The sequence below is a fragment of the Lissotriton vulgaris genome, chromosome 2_1 (assembly GCF_964263255.1).
Source record: "Lissotriton vulgaris chromosome 2_1, aLisVul1.2, whole genome shotgun sequence".
Classification (NCBI taxonomy): Eukaryota; Metazoa; Chordata; class Amphibia; order Caudata; family Salamandridae; genus Lissotriton; species Lissotriton vulgaris.
The window spans coordinates 752030871-752044338 of NC_141687.1; the positions used below are offsets into that span (position 1 = coordinate 752030871).

The window sequence follows — 13468 nt, forward strand, 5'->3', positions numbered from 1 at the left end:
ACATTGAGGAATTAATTGTATTAAATTCACACGGATCAATGTGTATGTGAATTGAGAAATACTTACTAAGGTGCTCCTTTGGGTTTGAGACAATTTGGTAGCTACGAAGTATTGAACAGGTGCAAGCACGATAATCACGGTTGCTCCAATCAAGGCACTGATTCCAAGGAGGTAATAAAGAAGGATCACTCCGACAATAATCTGCATTGGGAAGAATTAAAAACATTGACAGTGATCAGTATGACTAGAATGTAAACGCAGGCATCCGTTTTCCTGTGTGCACTCAGGATCAAGAACCCTAGTATCTTTAAAGAACACTTCCATTGCCCTGTATTTCTGTCTAATTTTGTTTCTGCGTTTTATATAGTGCAAACCTGACCCGAAGGTATCAGAGCGCTTTACATGAGTGCCAGTTGCATCACACAAGGACACATTCATTTTTGTTGGCCTCAGGGAGATGAAGTGATTTGCCCAGAATGTTGAAGCCAAGGATTTTGAGCGCCATTGCTGAGACTCAAACCCAGGTACCCAGATTTGACATCAACCGCCCTAGCCATTAGGCCACATCCTCTCCCCTTAGAAGCACTCTCTAATTGCATCTCTGCCTTCATACTTGTAGAGCAGTCTGCTCAATCAATCTTGATGAAAGTCCCCTTTCTGTTAGAAAATAGAGCTCTGATGCATATTGAAAGTTGATATCACATTCACAATTCCATGTTTTGTACTTGGGACATAAGCTGCGATCTGCATGCATTATTTACAGCACATATACATAGTAATTTAAAATTCTATGTGAAATACGGAGGCAACATTCCTTAGCACTGATAAGAGCACAGCATGGTACATCCTCCAGTTTAGGTCCCTCATTACCAGTGCCCAGCTGGAAAGCTGATTATTATTGCACGTTTTAAAATCCGATAACCACAGAGATCTGAATTTAGATGGTGCGATAAGAATTTCATAGTATAAGTTGTGCCCTTTAAAATGAGGTATAACTTGCAGAATCTGTTTTTAACACATCATGTGTTTCCGGGCCTTTTTCCCTCGATACATTTTGACAGGCTGGACATGCCTATTACATTTTAAAATGTTCTGGTGTCTATGGGTCAGATGTATCACAGAGTTTTACCAATTCTGTGTCTATAGGAAAATGTGTTCATACATATGGCCCTATGTATTTTATCTATTGTATAGTGGTTTTACTACCTGCATCCTTTACCACTTATAGTGAAACTTGGCTCCACCCACACATAGATATGCCAATGGTACTTAAGGGAGGCCTTTATCCTGTCTTTGTTTGAGATAACCTGGTCTAGGTTTTTTGGTGAGATCAACAAAAGCATGATAACCATGTAGTCACTCTTTCACTCCTAATTTAATTTCCCTCCAGTGTAGTCAGTAACAAAACAATGCACATATAGGCAAACATATGGAACAACAGAAAGCAGCAGGGACTGCGAAAACAACCATTTCAGACATACACCAAACAGATAATTGGGGTATTCTGCATGAACACTGGAACTCACTGTGCAATCGCATTTGAATTTAAACATGTCAAATGTAGGTCATACGCAATCCTCTGCAGCAGGGGCATTGACATTCTGAGATGTCTCATGAGGATTCAAACGTATGACCAACTGATTGTACATAGATCTCCGCAGAAAATGAATGAATACCTAGTGTTACAGTCTTGTACCCTGAGAGTTGCTGGCTGCACGCAGAGAACTGCAGTAGCCTTAACCTATTATATCTTCTTTCCCCTAAAAACACTTCACTAGAAGATGCAACTGCTATCATGGTTCAATTGGTAATGTTCCTATGGTAATTTTAGACTACAGGTTTGAAAATTGTTGTGATCAAAACAACTTTTCCTTCTTCTTGGATGACCAAAAGGAATATCACTGAGTTGGTTACAGTTAACTGCTGTTCACATTGCTCGTAAATTAAAAGACTAAGGTAACAAGTATAACATTAGGTTATGCTATTTTTCGTATTATAGCCCACATCTGCCCCTGGCTGGCTGTCTTTGTACTGTCTAGATTGCCAGTGGCCGCAAATCTCTGAGTTCGCAGGATTGTGTTTGCCACTAAACTCTGGGTTGATTAAATTGTGTGACTTCTTCTGAAGGGCTGTTTTGTTTAGTGCTGTTTGGTGTATTGCTGCAAAGCTCTGGTATGGCTGCATTGTGTGTTGGTGCATGGCTCTGGAATATCTGAAGCCTTACAACCCCCAACACATAGTACGTGCACAACGTGACACTTGCCCCTAAAAGTATTTACCCCTTGCTTTGCTGCAATGCTCAAGGAAAAGAGATTAGATCCATTTTGTGGGTATCCACCGCGTAGCCTTTTATTTACAGCAAAACAAAATTATTCAGTCTCCAGGGGTGGGTGGATGGGTGTTTAACGAGTCGATGGTTGCTCCGGCTCTGCTCCAGACGAGAGATGAAGGGACAAACAGGCCAAAATCACTGGTGCGTGGCCCCCAAAGTTATTGTAGCTCCTACTGATGATTTCCTGTGCAAGGCAGGGCTCTGGTCTGTGGCGCATCGAATTGCACCCCGCCTCTAGCTGCGGGAGCGCATCCCTTGCCTCACATTTGAATATTCAATGCCCTAAAGCAATTTCACATAAAAAGTAAACAGCATTGTAAAGTTAGCCTCTTTGTGAATAATGGCAGGAAGAGACGGTTGACTGGCACCCGCGTAAGTAGAAGTCATTGACTCGCAACCTCACCCAAGAGGCCAGCACTGAGCGCTGCACCCGCCTCAGCCACAACCCCCACCTCAAAGACACTGAGTAATAGAGTCCGACAATTCTCCGCCGCCGGCAGCGATTGGTAAACAGAAATGCTGAGAAGTGAATTAGTGTGAAATTGGTTTATTGCAGCAATTTAAAGCTTGGCTTGTTTGAACAACTATGGCTTTTGTCAGTTTATAAATATCCCCAAAAGATTTAGGGAGTGTTTACATGCGTTAATCTCAGTCTCTCATTAGAAAATCCCTTGTCGACAGCCAGGGTTAACGATTACTGCATCAATTGTATCTATGATAATAGAAAGTGGACGCAGCCACGGAAAGAAGGGGCCCCAGGAGGGCCGGCCAGTCCATAATAATGTCCGACCCCCATAACATATTTGGCTTCACTCTGGTACCTGCATTTATTTTAGCCGATGGACATCAAGAGCCAAGTGGGAGAAAGCAGAACATAATGCACACATCTTAAATGAAAAGCAAATGTAAGTTAAACTAATATACATGAAATACATTGTTCTGGTAGAAACGTTCGTAAATGTTTAATGTGGTCACTGCTGTCTGTGTCTAAAACTGAAGCGTTATTAACCTCAATTTTGGTTGGTGCCGTGAGATAAGTAACCTATATTTACAGTAACACTACATTTCTGCCCCCGACAGAAAAGCACAGGGAATATGAATGTCAATAGTTTAAAAAAAAGAGTTACGAGTATAATATACATTGCTGCTGTTTAAAAAAATATTTTACACACAGTATAAGAAAGGATACCCATAGTATAAAATAAACCGGAGCAAACTGCAAAAAAGATTCAGGGCTGAATTTACTATGTTTTAATTCAACGCAGTGGAGCAACCAAAATTCCTGCTCTGAGTTGTGAGAAAGGAAGAGAGAACAGCACCATATCTATTAAGATTTTGGGGCATATTATTAGGAACGGCGTTAAAATTATCGCCGATAAAGCAGCGATAATGGGCTTGATAATATGCTTTTGTGAATTCCCATAGAAGCCCAGGTTCTGGTGTGAACCTGGGCTTCTATGGCATATTATCAAGCCCATTATCGCCGCATTAGCGGCAGTTTCCTGTCGCTAAAGCGGCAATAATTTTAACGCCGTTCTTGATAATATGCCCCTAGGTGCTCTTTTTCTCTCATCTTGGCCTGGTGCCTTTAAGGCTACCTTGGGTCATACAGGTAGATTCATCAAAGACCCGTTTTGCGAGTCTTTAATAGCGATTCATAAGGAATCGCTATTACAGACTCGCAAAACGGGATTCATGTAGGAATAGCAAAATTAAATGAGATTCCTACACATTCCTTATTTGCGATTAGCAAATTGCTAATCGCAAATAAGGAATAACTCCCCATTCATTCCTATGGGCCTAGAGGCCCATAGGAATGAATGGGGAGTATTCCTTATTTGCGATTAGCAATTACCTAATCGCAAATAAGATAGCGATTTCAAGGGTGCCAGGGGTGTCCAAAGGACACCCTGTAGCACCCCTGAAATGCAAATTTACACAGGTGTTGCGCACACACATGTCCAAAGGACATGTGTGTGTGTAACATGCAACAGAGAAAAATGCACTAAAGTGCTTTTTTCTATTTTTTCTCAATTTACCACGAAGTCAGACTTCGTGGTAAATAGCAACCAAATATTGCGAATTCGCTATTTGAAATTGGTTAAAGAATTGCATTTAAGGAATCTCTAATAGAGATTCCTTAAATCCAATTCCTCGCAAATATGCGATTTCGCAAATAGCGATTTTTGCATTTGGGATGATGAATCCCAAATGCAAAAATTGCACTCGCAAAGGGCCAGATTCTCAGAATCTGGCCCTTTGCGAGCGCAATTTAGCTTGAGGAATCTACCTGATAGTGTCAATGCGCACACCCTTACACCAAAGTGCAACAGTGAATGCTATGCAAAGCATAGTTTTTGGACTACAAGGGTAGCTTTCCAGTACAAATACTATGGTTTGACATTGCTTAACACTTACCAACCCTTGTATGTGTGTTGAGCTGTACAACAAACTTGCAAATTTGGACATATATTGAGAAAAGAAAACGTTTCTCAAACTTTACATCTACCTTCAAGAGACATCAATGTTTGGAGCTAATCCCTTTCGAACAATGTTGAGGGAATATTTACCAATAAGTCATGCAGCGTAGCAAGTGGCCTTGCTGGGCTGCATGACAGGGAAAGGGTAGGAAATCTCTGTATTTAATATAATGCTGCACATTTCTGCCTTTTCCCAGCACTGGCGCACAATGTTCTGCCTACCGCCAACGCAGGCCCTCTTGTCTCTGTAAGCAGGATTGTTTTTGCTCAGGAAGGGCTACCTTCCTGCACAAAGCATTCCCCTGAGGTATTTTCCTCTATCTATATGTGCAAATGCAGCACACATAGAAAGAAGAAAAAGTGAGGAGAAATAAACACATTTTCCCTAGCTACACCTCACCTTGGGAGGAGTAGCAGTTTTGGGGCATTCCCAGGTCTACTACTTATGATTAATCTGTGAATGCTTCAAAATTCATGAGTTTTGCGTGGAAACACCCATGCTCCACCCATGGAACGCCTCCCGGGGTCAGAGTAATGCAATGCAGCGATTTGTGCTTTGCTGCCTTACTCTGGATTTATCAAGCCAGTCAGGGCCATGCAAGGTGGACTTGCATGGCTTGATAAATCACATTTAAGGATTGCGTCGCTCATGCACCCTATTGGGTGGTGCAAAAGCAATGCAACCCTTTCATAAATATGGCCCCCAGTACGAATGGCTAAGCATCAAAACTAATTGCGTTAAGCGCTGCAAACTTAGAACGGTAAATTGAAAGTAAAACAAAAAATGTCTTCTACATCATGACATATTTGTGTGCATTCATGGGTATTCATCTGGGCTCATACATCATCAGTAGGTGTGTAAAAATGTATGTACTTTCTTTTTGTATAGTTACGAAAAATTCCACAAAACATACTCAAAATTATAAGGGATGCAAATCTGGAATTTAGCGTTATATTTTAGCCTTAAATGTGATGTGGGAATGCATTTGGCACAAAAAGCATTGCGCAAAAATAACCAGTGCCGTGAACATCAGCTGCTCCCTTTCTGTTCGCATGGCTCCTGTGCTCCGCTCTAGGAGTTTGACATGAACAGATTTCACAACGTGGCAGAATGGCTCGATTTTATGACTTCACATGAAATGTCAGAAATGTATCACATGAAATGTCAGAATGACACAAGATTATGTCAGAAATGACACAAGATTATGCTGGTGTACTGGAAATTTCACCTGGGCCTCATCATCACGGGAATGTAGGAAGCCAAAATGGCTGTAAGAGCGTGACATATTCCTCAGGGGCGGTTCCTTTTCTATGGGGTAGGGTGTAGACCCGCCACCCAGCCAGTGTGAGACACCAGTGAATAATTTTATGAATTAAATCCTGCTCGTGCTCGCTCCTACGCTGTTAGGGTGGTGTAACAAGGCAGGGAGGGAGGCCTAAACCGGGTGATTGGAGTGCCATGCACCATCAGCTGAAGTGAAGTCCAGTGCGTGTGTCGGCTGGATAGGACTATGAATGAGGCCAACTCGACATGCGCACTTCAGGACTCTTACCAGTGCTCTATTATGGAGCGCGAGGGAACTCATCATAGTATCTCTTGTCTCCTTTGGAGCACTGGGTTCACCTGCCCCAGCCAATCCTTGCTTTGCTCTGATGCAGTTTTAAGCATAAAAAGCATGAGAGCAAAACCAGTATTGTTTGGACACTTAAACTTTTATAAAGCCACACAGTAGTCATTGGTTATGTTTCTATAATGGAGACGAAATGGCGCTGCTTTTTCCTCTCATGCACAGCGCCAGTGGCCACGTGTATGAGAGGAGGGGAGATTAGCACTCGCCACATGTCGTGGTTGTAGGCCCACTCTCAGAGGACGAGTGTGTACGCTCCAGACCTGTATGACGTTAATACTCAGTGGAGGTAATTCATTTTAATTGATATTATTCTGGCCCTGGCTCATTGCCCCTTGCTCCTCTGTACAGAGTAGCAGTACAGGGGAGAGGAGTAGGCCTAACGGCTAAGGCGGCTAAGGCGGTCGACCCTGAATCTGGGGAACCAGGTTCGAGTCTCGGCAATGACGATGAACATTTGCGATTCTGGGCAAATGTCACCTAATCTCCCCGTGCCTAACAAAAATGAATGTGCCCTCATATAATGCAACTGGTGGTATGTAAAGCGCTCTGATACCCAATACCGGGTCAAGTTTGCCCTGTATAATACTTCTTAAAAGAAATAAAAACAATTTAAAAAAGAGTATTCACGGATAATGCTAGTATGGTATTCTCAGAGGTGGTGAGGTGGCAGCGCAGAATATTCCCAGATAAAATGTGCTTTGCATTAATCTGTATGCATTTTACCCTACAGTCTCTAAGAAAATCAAGTCGGCACACGGCCAATGTTAAAATCGAACTTGAGACTGAGAGAGCGCAATTTGAATGAAAAGTATATCCGTACCATATTTACAAGCCTATAATGAAAAGTTAGCACTTGTAGCGTAAAGTTAGCATATGTAACTTAAGTAATAGGAAATGTATCTGTATTTACTCTAGAGAGTGCATTAGAATTAGAAAGGCCCGTATATAGGATGGGCTAAAGTAGAAATGTGAAAATGTTTAAGAACAGTAGAACGTGCTAAACAGAATTCATGTATGTATGTAATTAATTAAACGGAGAAAGAGATGAAATGTAAATCGAAGAAATGTGCAGACCATATAGCACTGTGTAAGAACGAGAGTATAGCGTTGTATTTTATGTAACATGAATTCGCTTATAATCAAATGATTTTCTAATTCGATTATATATATATATGTGTTAAAAGTCATACCGTATAGAAGAGTTTGTAGGAATTTTAGAATAGTGTGTTCATATGTGGTTTTAACCTAACGGACCAAGGGTTCGCAAGAGTGTAGTTCACTGCATATAATTTAGTGGGCTCACAGGAATAGGGGGATAGCTTTGATCTGTACGTGCGAGCCAAGAGTCAAAGGTCTTGTTAAATTTAAAGTGACAATGCTGGACGGAGTTTATGGCCTAATGAGATAAGGGACGCTTGGAATTTGGGGTCTTGTTTAGAAGTGACTGTTCACAGGACCAAAAGAGGTTACAATCACAACTGTAATGAATAGAGCTCTGTTGAAGTGATAGGCTGTGGACTGAAAGTGTCAACTGGAATGTCATGAGGTTACCAGCACGAAGATGAATATGGCGCCTAAGAAGCAAGGTCAACTTAACAGACGATGCGAAGAGATGAAGCTATGGAAAAACCCAGAAGCGGGATCACGTGAAATGTGTACGTGGTGGGCGTCTCAAAGGGGCGTTCCACCCATACTGTGATTTTGTATTTAGGGACAGCACCCCGGGGGAAAAAGCAGCGCAAGAGAGCAGATGGCCTGAAGAGAGTCAGAGCAGAGCAAGGGAACGAGAGAGCAGTAGGCCGAGGACCCTTAGAGAGCGGATGGGTAGGCAGAAAGGGTACTGCTTCTCGACATAGGTTTCCATCAGAGACTAAGAGAGTTTGAACTTCTTTGAAAGTCAAACTTCTGACACCTTTTTAGGTAAAGGACTTGCTAGTAGGGATGTCATCTAGCATAGAGTAGGGACAGATTTAACTTGTTTATTCCTTTTGTAAATGACGCATCAGATTCACTTTGTGTCTATGCTATTCAATTTGCTGATTTTAGAATTGGTTTTGGTTGTATTCTTTTGTAGACTGAGATTCTTTAGGGAATTTATGTTTCTTTTAGTACCTGTATAGTTGTTGAATCTTATATTGAGAGGATTGTATTTGCAATTGACTCTAGTTTTATATTAAACTTTTTAAACTTTACCAGTCGTAAGTGGTTCTTCAGAGTTGTGTCAGTCTATGGGGTTGATTTAACTTATGTGGGTTTGCCTTTTACTCAATGACAGTCAATAATCGATCCAAAATTGGATGAATGAGATAGGTATCTAGGTGATCAGAAAAGATATCAAAATCTCATTCCCCGCAGTTGGTAGCAGAGAAAGATGGTTGGCTTCTTGAGGAAGGCAACCTAGGTCAGGTCTAGATTACCCCAAGGTCCCTAGTCATCGACGACCAGAAGAAGAATCCCTGCCGAAGAAGGTGCTGACGGTGCGAGAGAAAAAGCAGCAGAGTCGGTCGAGAGTGAGTATAAGGGTCATGCGTTGCCAGATTGCGGTGTTTTGTGTTGTACCTGTGTTGTAATGTCAAGCGGAGTTGAATGCCTGTAGTGTGATTGTGGGAAGGTTGTGAGCGCGCGCAACCGGATAAAATCTTAAATCCAGAGAAGGGCTTAAGTGGTTCGGGTGTATCGAACACCCAGAGTAATTGTCTACCATTGTAAAGGGGGTCATGAGGTACCATTGATCGCCCGCAGGACTGAGATAGGGGGAATGTCAGAGTGAGTGTATGAGTAACGGACGCTGGTCGGACGTTTACTGTGTGTAAGTAACCTATCAGTTAAGGCGAGCGTCTGAAGTGAGAGGAAGACGTCTCGCCAGTTGAGGTGACAATTACAGTTAGACTGTGGACGCACAGTCAAGAAAAGTGATCGCTTGGTCGGAAGTAGTCATTTTCGGTGTATGAATGAGACGCATGCAAGACCGCGAGGCGAGCTGAGAAAGGAGGGGAACTGCTGCAGAGGGGACGAGTGACGTCAGCGTAGAGCCGCGCTGGGATAGGCTGGTCAGCGAGAGCCGCGCAGGGATTGGTGGTTCGCCATCGGGAAGTAAAATAAGGAAGAGAATTAAGGGAAATCGTAAAATCTTGAAAATGAAGTGTTTTAAACGTTTAAGGGCGATCTTTAAGAGAGATAGAGGAAACTCGTATGCAGGGGAAGAAGCCCCACCAGAAGGCACACCAGCTTATTATATGGCTGTGAATGTAGGGTTACACTCAATACTATGGATCTCCGAGTGGAGTAAGCTAACAGAAGGAAATGAGGAACTGACGTTCCCGAGATACGGGACGTTTAGGTTAGAAGTATTGAACCAACTGAAAGCGGTAATGCTCGCAACGAGACCTCTACCGAGGCCAACACAGTTCGAAGCCCTCAATGCATGGTTCAGGGCGGCACACGACAGGAGCTTGAATAGACGCCAAGAAAGAGTGAGACGATCGGTAAGAGCAGTGCAGGATGCTAAATGGGACGATGAAGCTAAAAAGTGGAGGGTGCAAAAAATAGAAGCAGACACATTGTACCCAATGCTAGAGGCTACGGGAGAAAAGAAACCTCTAGAAGAAGATGAGGACAGCGAGCCGGATGAGGATCTGATAGATAGGCTATTATTAGACAGACCACCTCCGTACAACAGAGAAGCCGAAAGTCCCGAACTACAGCAGGGGGACGGGGCTAGGCATGGGGAATATAAACCGCTCCCCATGACAGAGTGGGAACCCAGGAAAGGCGAAGAAATATCTCAATCTAGTCCCGTACAGAGAGTAGTAGGAAGGTTTGTGGTCCAGAAGGTGCCAGAAACGGAGTGTGCAAAGTCGTATCAACTGCCGGATGCTCTACAAGTACCTGTTACCATAGGTCCTATAGTGTCAATCTACAACCCGGAGGGAGCCCAGCAGGAGGAACAGGCACGGTGGGACAGGGAAAGGGCAGAGATGGAAAGTAGGAACAATACGATCAATTCCCAAAGGCAGTTGCTAGGACCAAGGAGTCGGAGTACCCCATTGGATCCAGTAACGGGTCCCTGGATAGAACAGGGGGGTCAGAGAGGACATATGGATTTGAGGGGACCGAAACCGAAATCCTTTAAGGAATTAAGGGAATACTTGAAAGAATGGGATGCTGCCGTAGAGACTCAGAATAAAAGAATAGAAACAGAAACAGAATGGAGAGATCAGGATAACAGGATCCTCTCTCACTGCGGAGCTGGCGAAAGCAGTCCGGAGTGGGAGGGAGGGAGTCAAGGAAGCAAAGGAGATACTTGCCATACCATCAGTGGCAACAGACAATTGTGTGAAGACAAGAGTACAAGATGTGGGGGAGTGCCTCGCCCCATCCTTAGTGAAGGAGAACGAAAAACACAGGAATACCGAGATAGTTTCAGGTGCACTCACCATGCCCCGGACGAAAATGTGCGACATTGGAATCATGAGAGTATAGGGAGTCGCGAAGGGTCTCGCCATGCATCCGGTGATCACGGACGGGATCGCGGGAACATGGAGGGCCGTGAAGGACCTTATCGTTTATTGAGTGACACCAGACCGCAAGGGAATTGCAGTGATTTAGAACAGAATGGAGGATCCTATCTTGCATCTAGAGAGACCGAGCCGAAAAGACAGAATGGAGTAATGGGGAATAGAACATTGTTCCACCATACCCCTAGGGAAGATGGGAAAGCTTGGGACCTAGAGAGGTGGGAACAAAGAGAGGCAAGAAGGACTCCTCATAACTCACCTGTGCCTAGACGTAGGACTCGTAGTGGGGGTGAGAGGGATGTAAAAGAACCACCTAGGAGTGAGGTACTGAGAGCTGAGATAAAAGCAAAACGGCTCGATGTAATTAGTTTAAAATCAGACTTGGAGGAAATTATAGACGGCACATTGCCAATGGAAAGGATCGATCTGTATGAACAGGATGAAATACTGTTTATGTCTAAGGATGTTACTCGGAAAGCGAGGTCAGTTCATGAAAAATTATCTGAGTTGGCAAACAGGTATATGATAGACTTATCACGAACTAAAGCTTTACAGGGTAACCATAGGCTAAATTGCACGGATCAGGATTTAGATGAGCGTAGGACGATTGGGTTGAAAATACACATAAAGGAACTGATCTTGAGTATCAGATTGTGGAGGGATCTGGATAAATGGGAGGAAAGATGGTCCAAGAGGGGAACCGTCAGAAGGAGTATACTTGCGGGGTCCCCGGAGGGAGGGCTTATGCGAATGGAAGCTTTCCCTTTGCGAGAAATCACGAACGGAAACTACGTGCATGTGCCCTGGAGTAGGGGGGATCTAGCGGCATTTACCAATTCCTTCCCAAAGCTAAGGGAGAATCCCGTAGAATGGTACAAACAGGTAGAGAGGTTCGTGAAGATCTCTAAGGTGCTGTGGGTCGACTTGAACACCCTGTTTGACATTGTAGTACCCGGAGATTTGTGGACGGCATGTAAGCTTAGTGTCGAATGGCCCATTTGTGAACCCGAGAGGGATGCCCGGACGAATGGACCATCAGAGAGAGTCATGGAAAAGTACGAGAGGGTAATGGCATGGTTAAAAGAGAAGGTGCCGTTGCAGGACATAGACTGGGTTAAGATAGATCGAACAACTCAGGAACCTAAAGAGACCGTTCACGAGTACTATGAGAGATTGCTGAAAGCATTTAAACAGTACAGTGGATTGGACGTGATGGATCCCAAAGACATAGGACAGTTTGTGTCGAAGTTCGTCCTGGGATTGAGATCAGACATAAGCTTAATGATTCAACAGCATTTGATCTGTTGGCAAAACAAACCTTTAGATGAGATCCTGAGGTATGCAAGGTATTGCAGCGATGAAATAGATACGAAAGCAAAGAAACTTAAGGAGAAGCTGATGTTGGTGCAGATGCAATCAGCTGGAAAGGGTGGACAGCGGCAACAGGGAACAGGAACCCTAGGGAAGAAACAGAATAATCTAAGCAGAGAGGAGGAGGAAAAACCGAGACCTAGGGTAGATATTGCGACATTGAAAAAGACAACGAGGTGCCATCAGTGTAACGAGGTGGGACATTGGAGACGCGAGTGTCCCTATAATGTTGAGACGGGGGAACTAGAACAGGAGGAGGATGAGGTTCAGAACAGCCTGGTAAAGGGAACAGCGGTCCGAAAGGGAAAGTTTGTCAAAGGGGGGACTCAGACTCCTCGAGCTCGGTTCCCTCAACCGCCTCGCATTGCAAATGGAGGAAAAACCTATAGACAACTGCCACTGTTCGTAGGTGGAGAAGAATGCTACTACGTTGACCCCCTTACGGGACAACGAGGGAATAGGGATGAAGACTGTACTCTAGGAGCAGCCCTGGAGGTAGACCAGAGAGGACCATACGTAGAGGCTGAGGTGGCTGGATGTCCTACGACCTTTTTGGTGGATACGGGGCCACTCGATCCACTTTGAGATCGGCGGTAGTCCCAGGTCTGCCAATGTCGGGAGAAACGATCCAGGTGGTAGGAGTCGCAAATAGGAGAATGACGAATCCTCTGACAGAACCAGTATCAGTGAAGATAGGGAAATATAGTGATGAACACCAGTTTGTGATTTGTGATTCAAGCCCTGTGTGTCTGCTAGGAAGAGATCTGTTGTGTAAACTAAACTGCACAATATATTGCACACCTGAAGGAGTAGAAGTGCAGACTAACGATGATGATGCTGACTTTAAGGTTGTAAACTCGCAGGGATGCGTGGAACTATACCCTACCTTAACGGTGGAGGAGCTTCCACAGGACTTGAAGGAGATGGTGTCGGCTGAGGTGTGGAGAAGAAATAGGACTGATCAAAGGAGTAGAACCGGTAAAGATCATGGTAAAACCCAATGCCGAGTATCCAAGAACACCACAATATAAGTTGACACCGGAGACGATTGCAGGAATAAAGCCTGTGATCGAATCCATGATTAAACAGGGAATACTGAAGGAAATCGTGGGAAGTCCATGTAACTGCCCGATTATG

At 44.0% G+C, this 13468-nt stretch overlaps 1 protein-coding gene across 1 annotated transcript in view; it reads right to left on the reverse strand.

Annotated features, from left to right (window-relative positions):
- The window catches only part of ABCC8 (ATP binding cassette subfamily C member 8), a 1237886-nt gene that overhangs the window by 848258 nt on the left and 376160 nt on the right, over window positions 1-13468 (reverse strand). The window contains exon 9 of the mRNA XM_086954145.1: window positions 67-201. Within this exon, the coding sequence (XP_086810271.1) occupies window positions 67-201 (135 nt within the window). The remainder of the gene's footprint in view (window positions 1-66; window positions 202-13468) is intronic.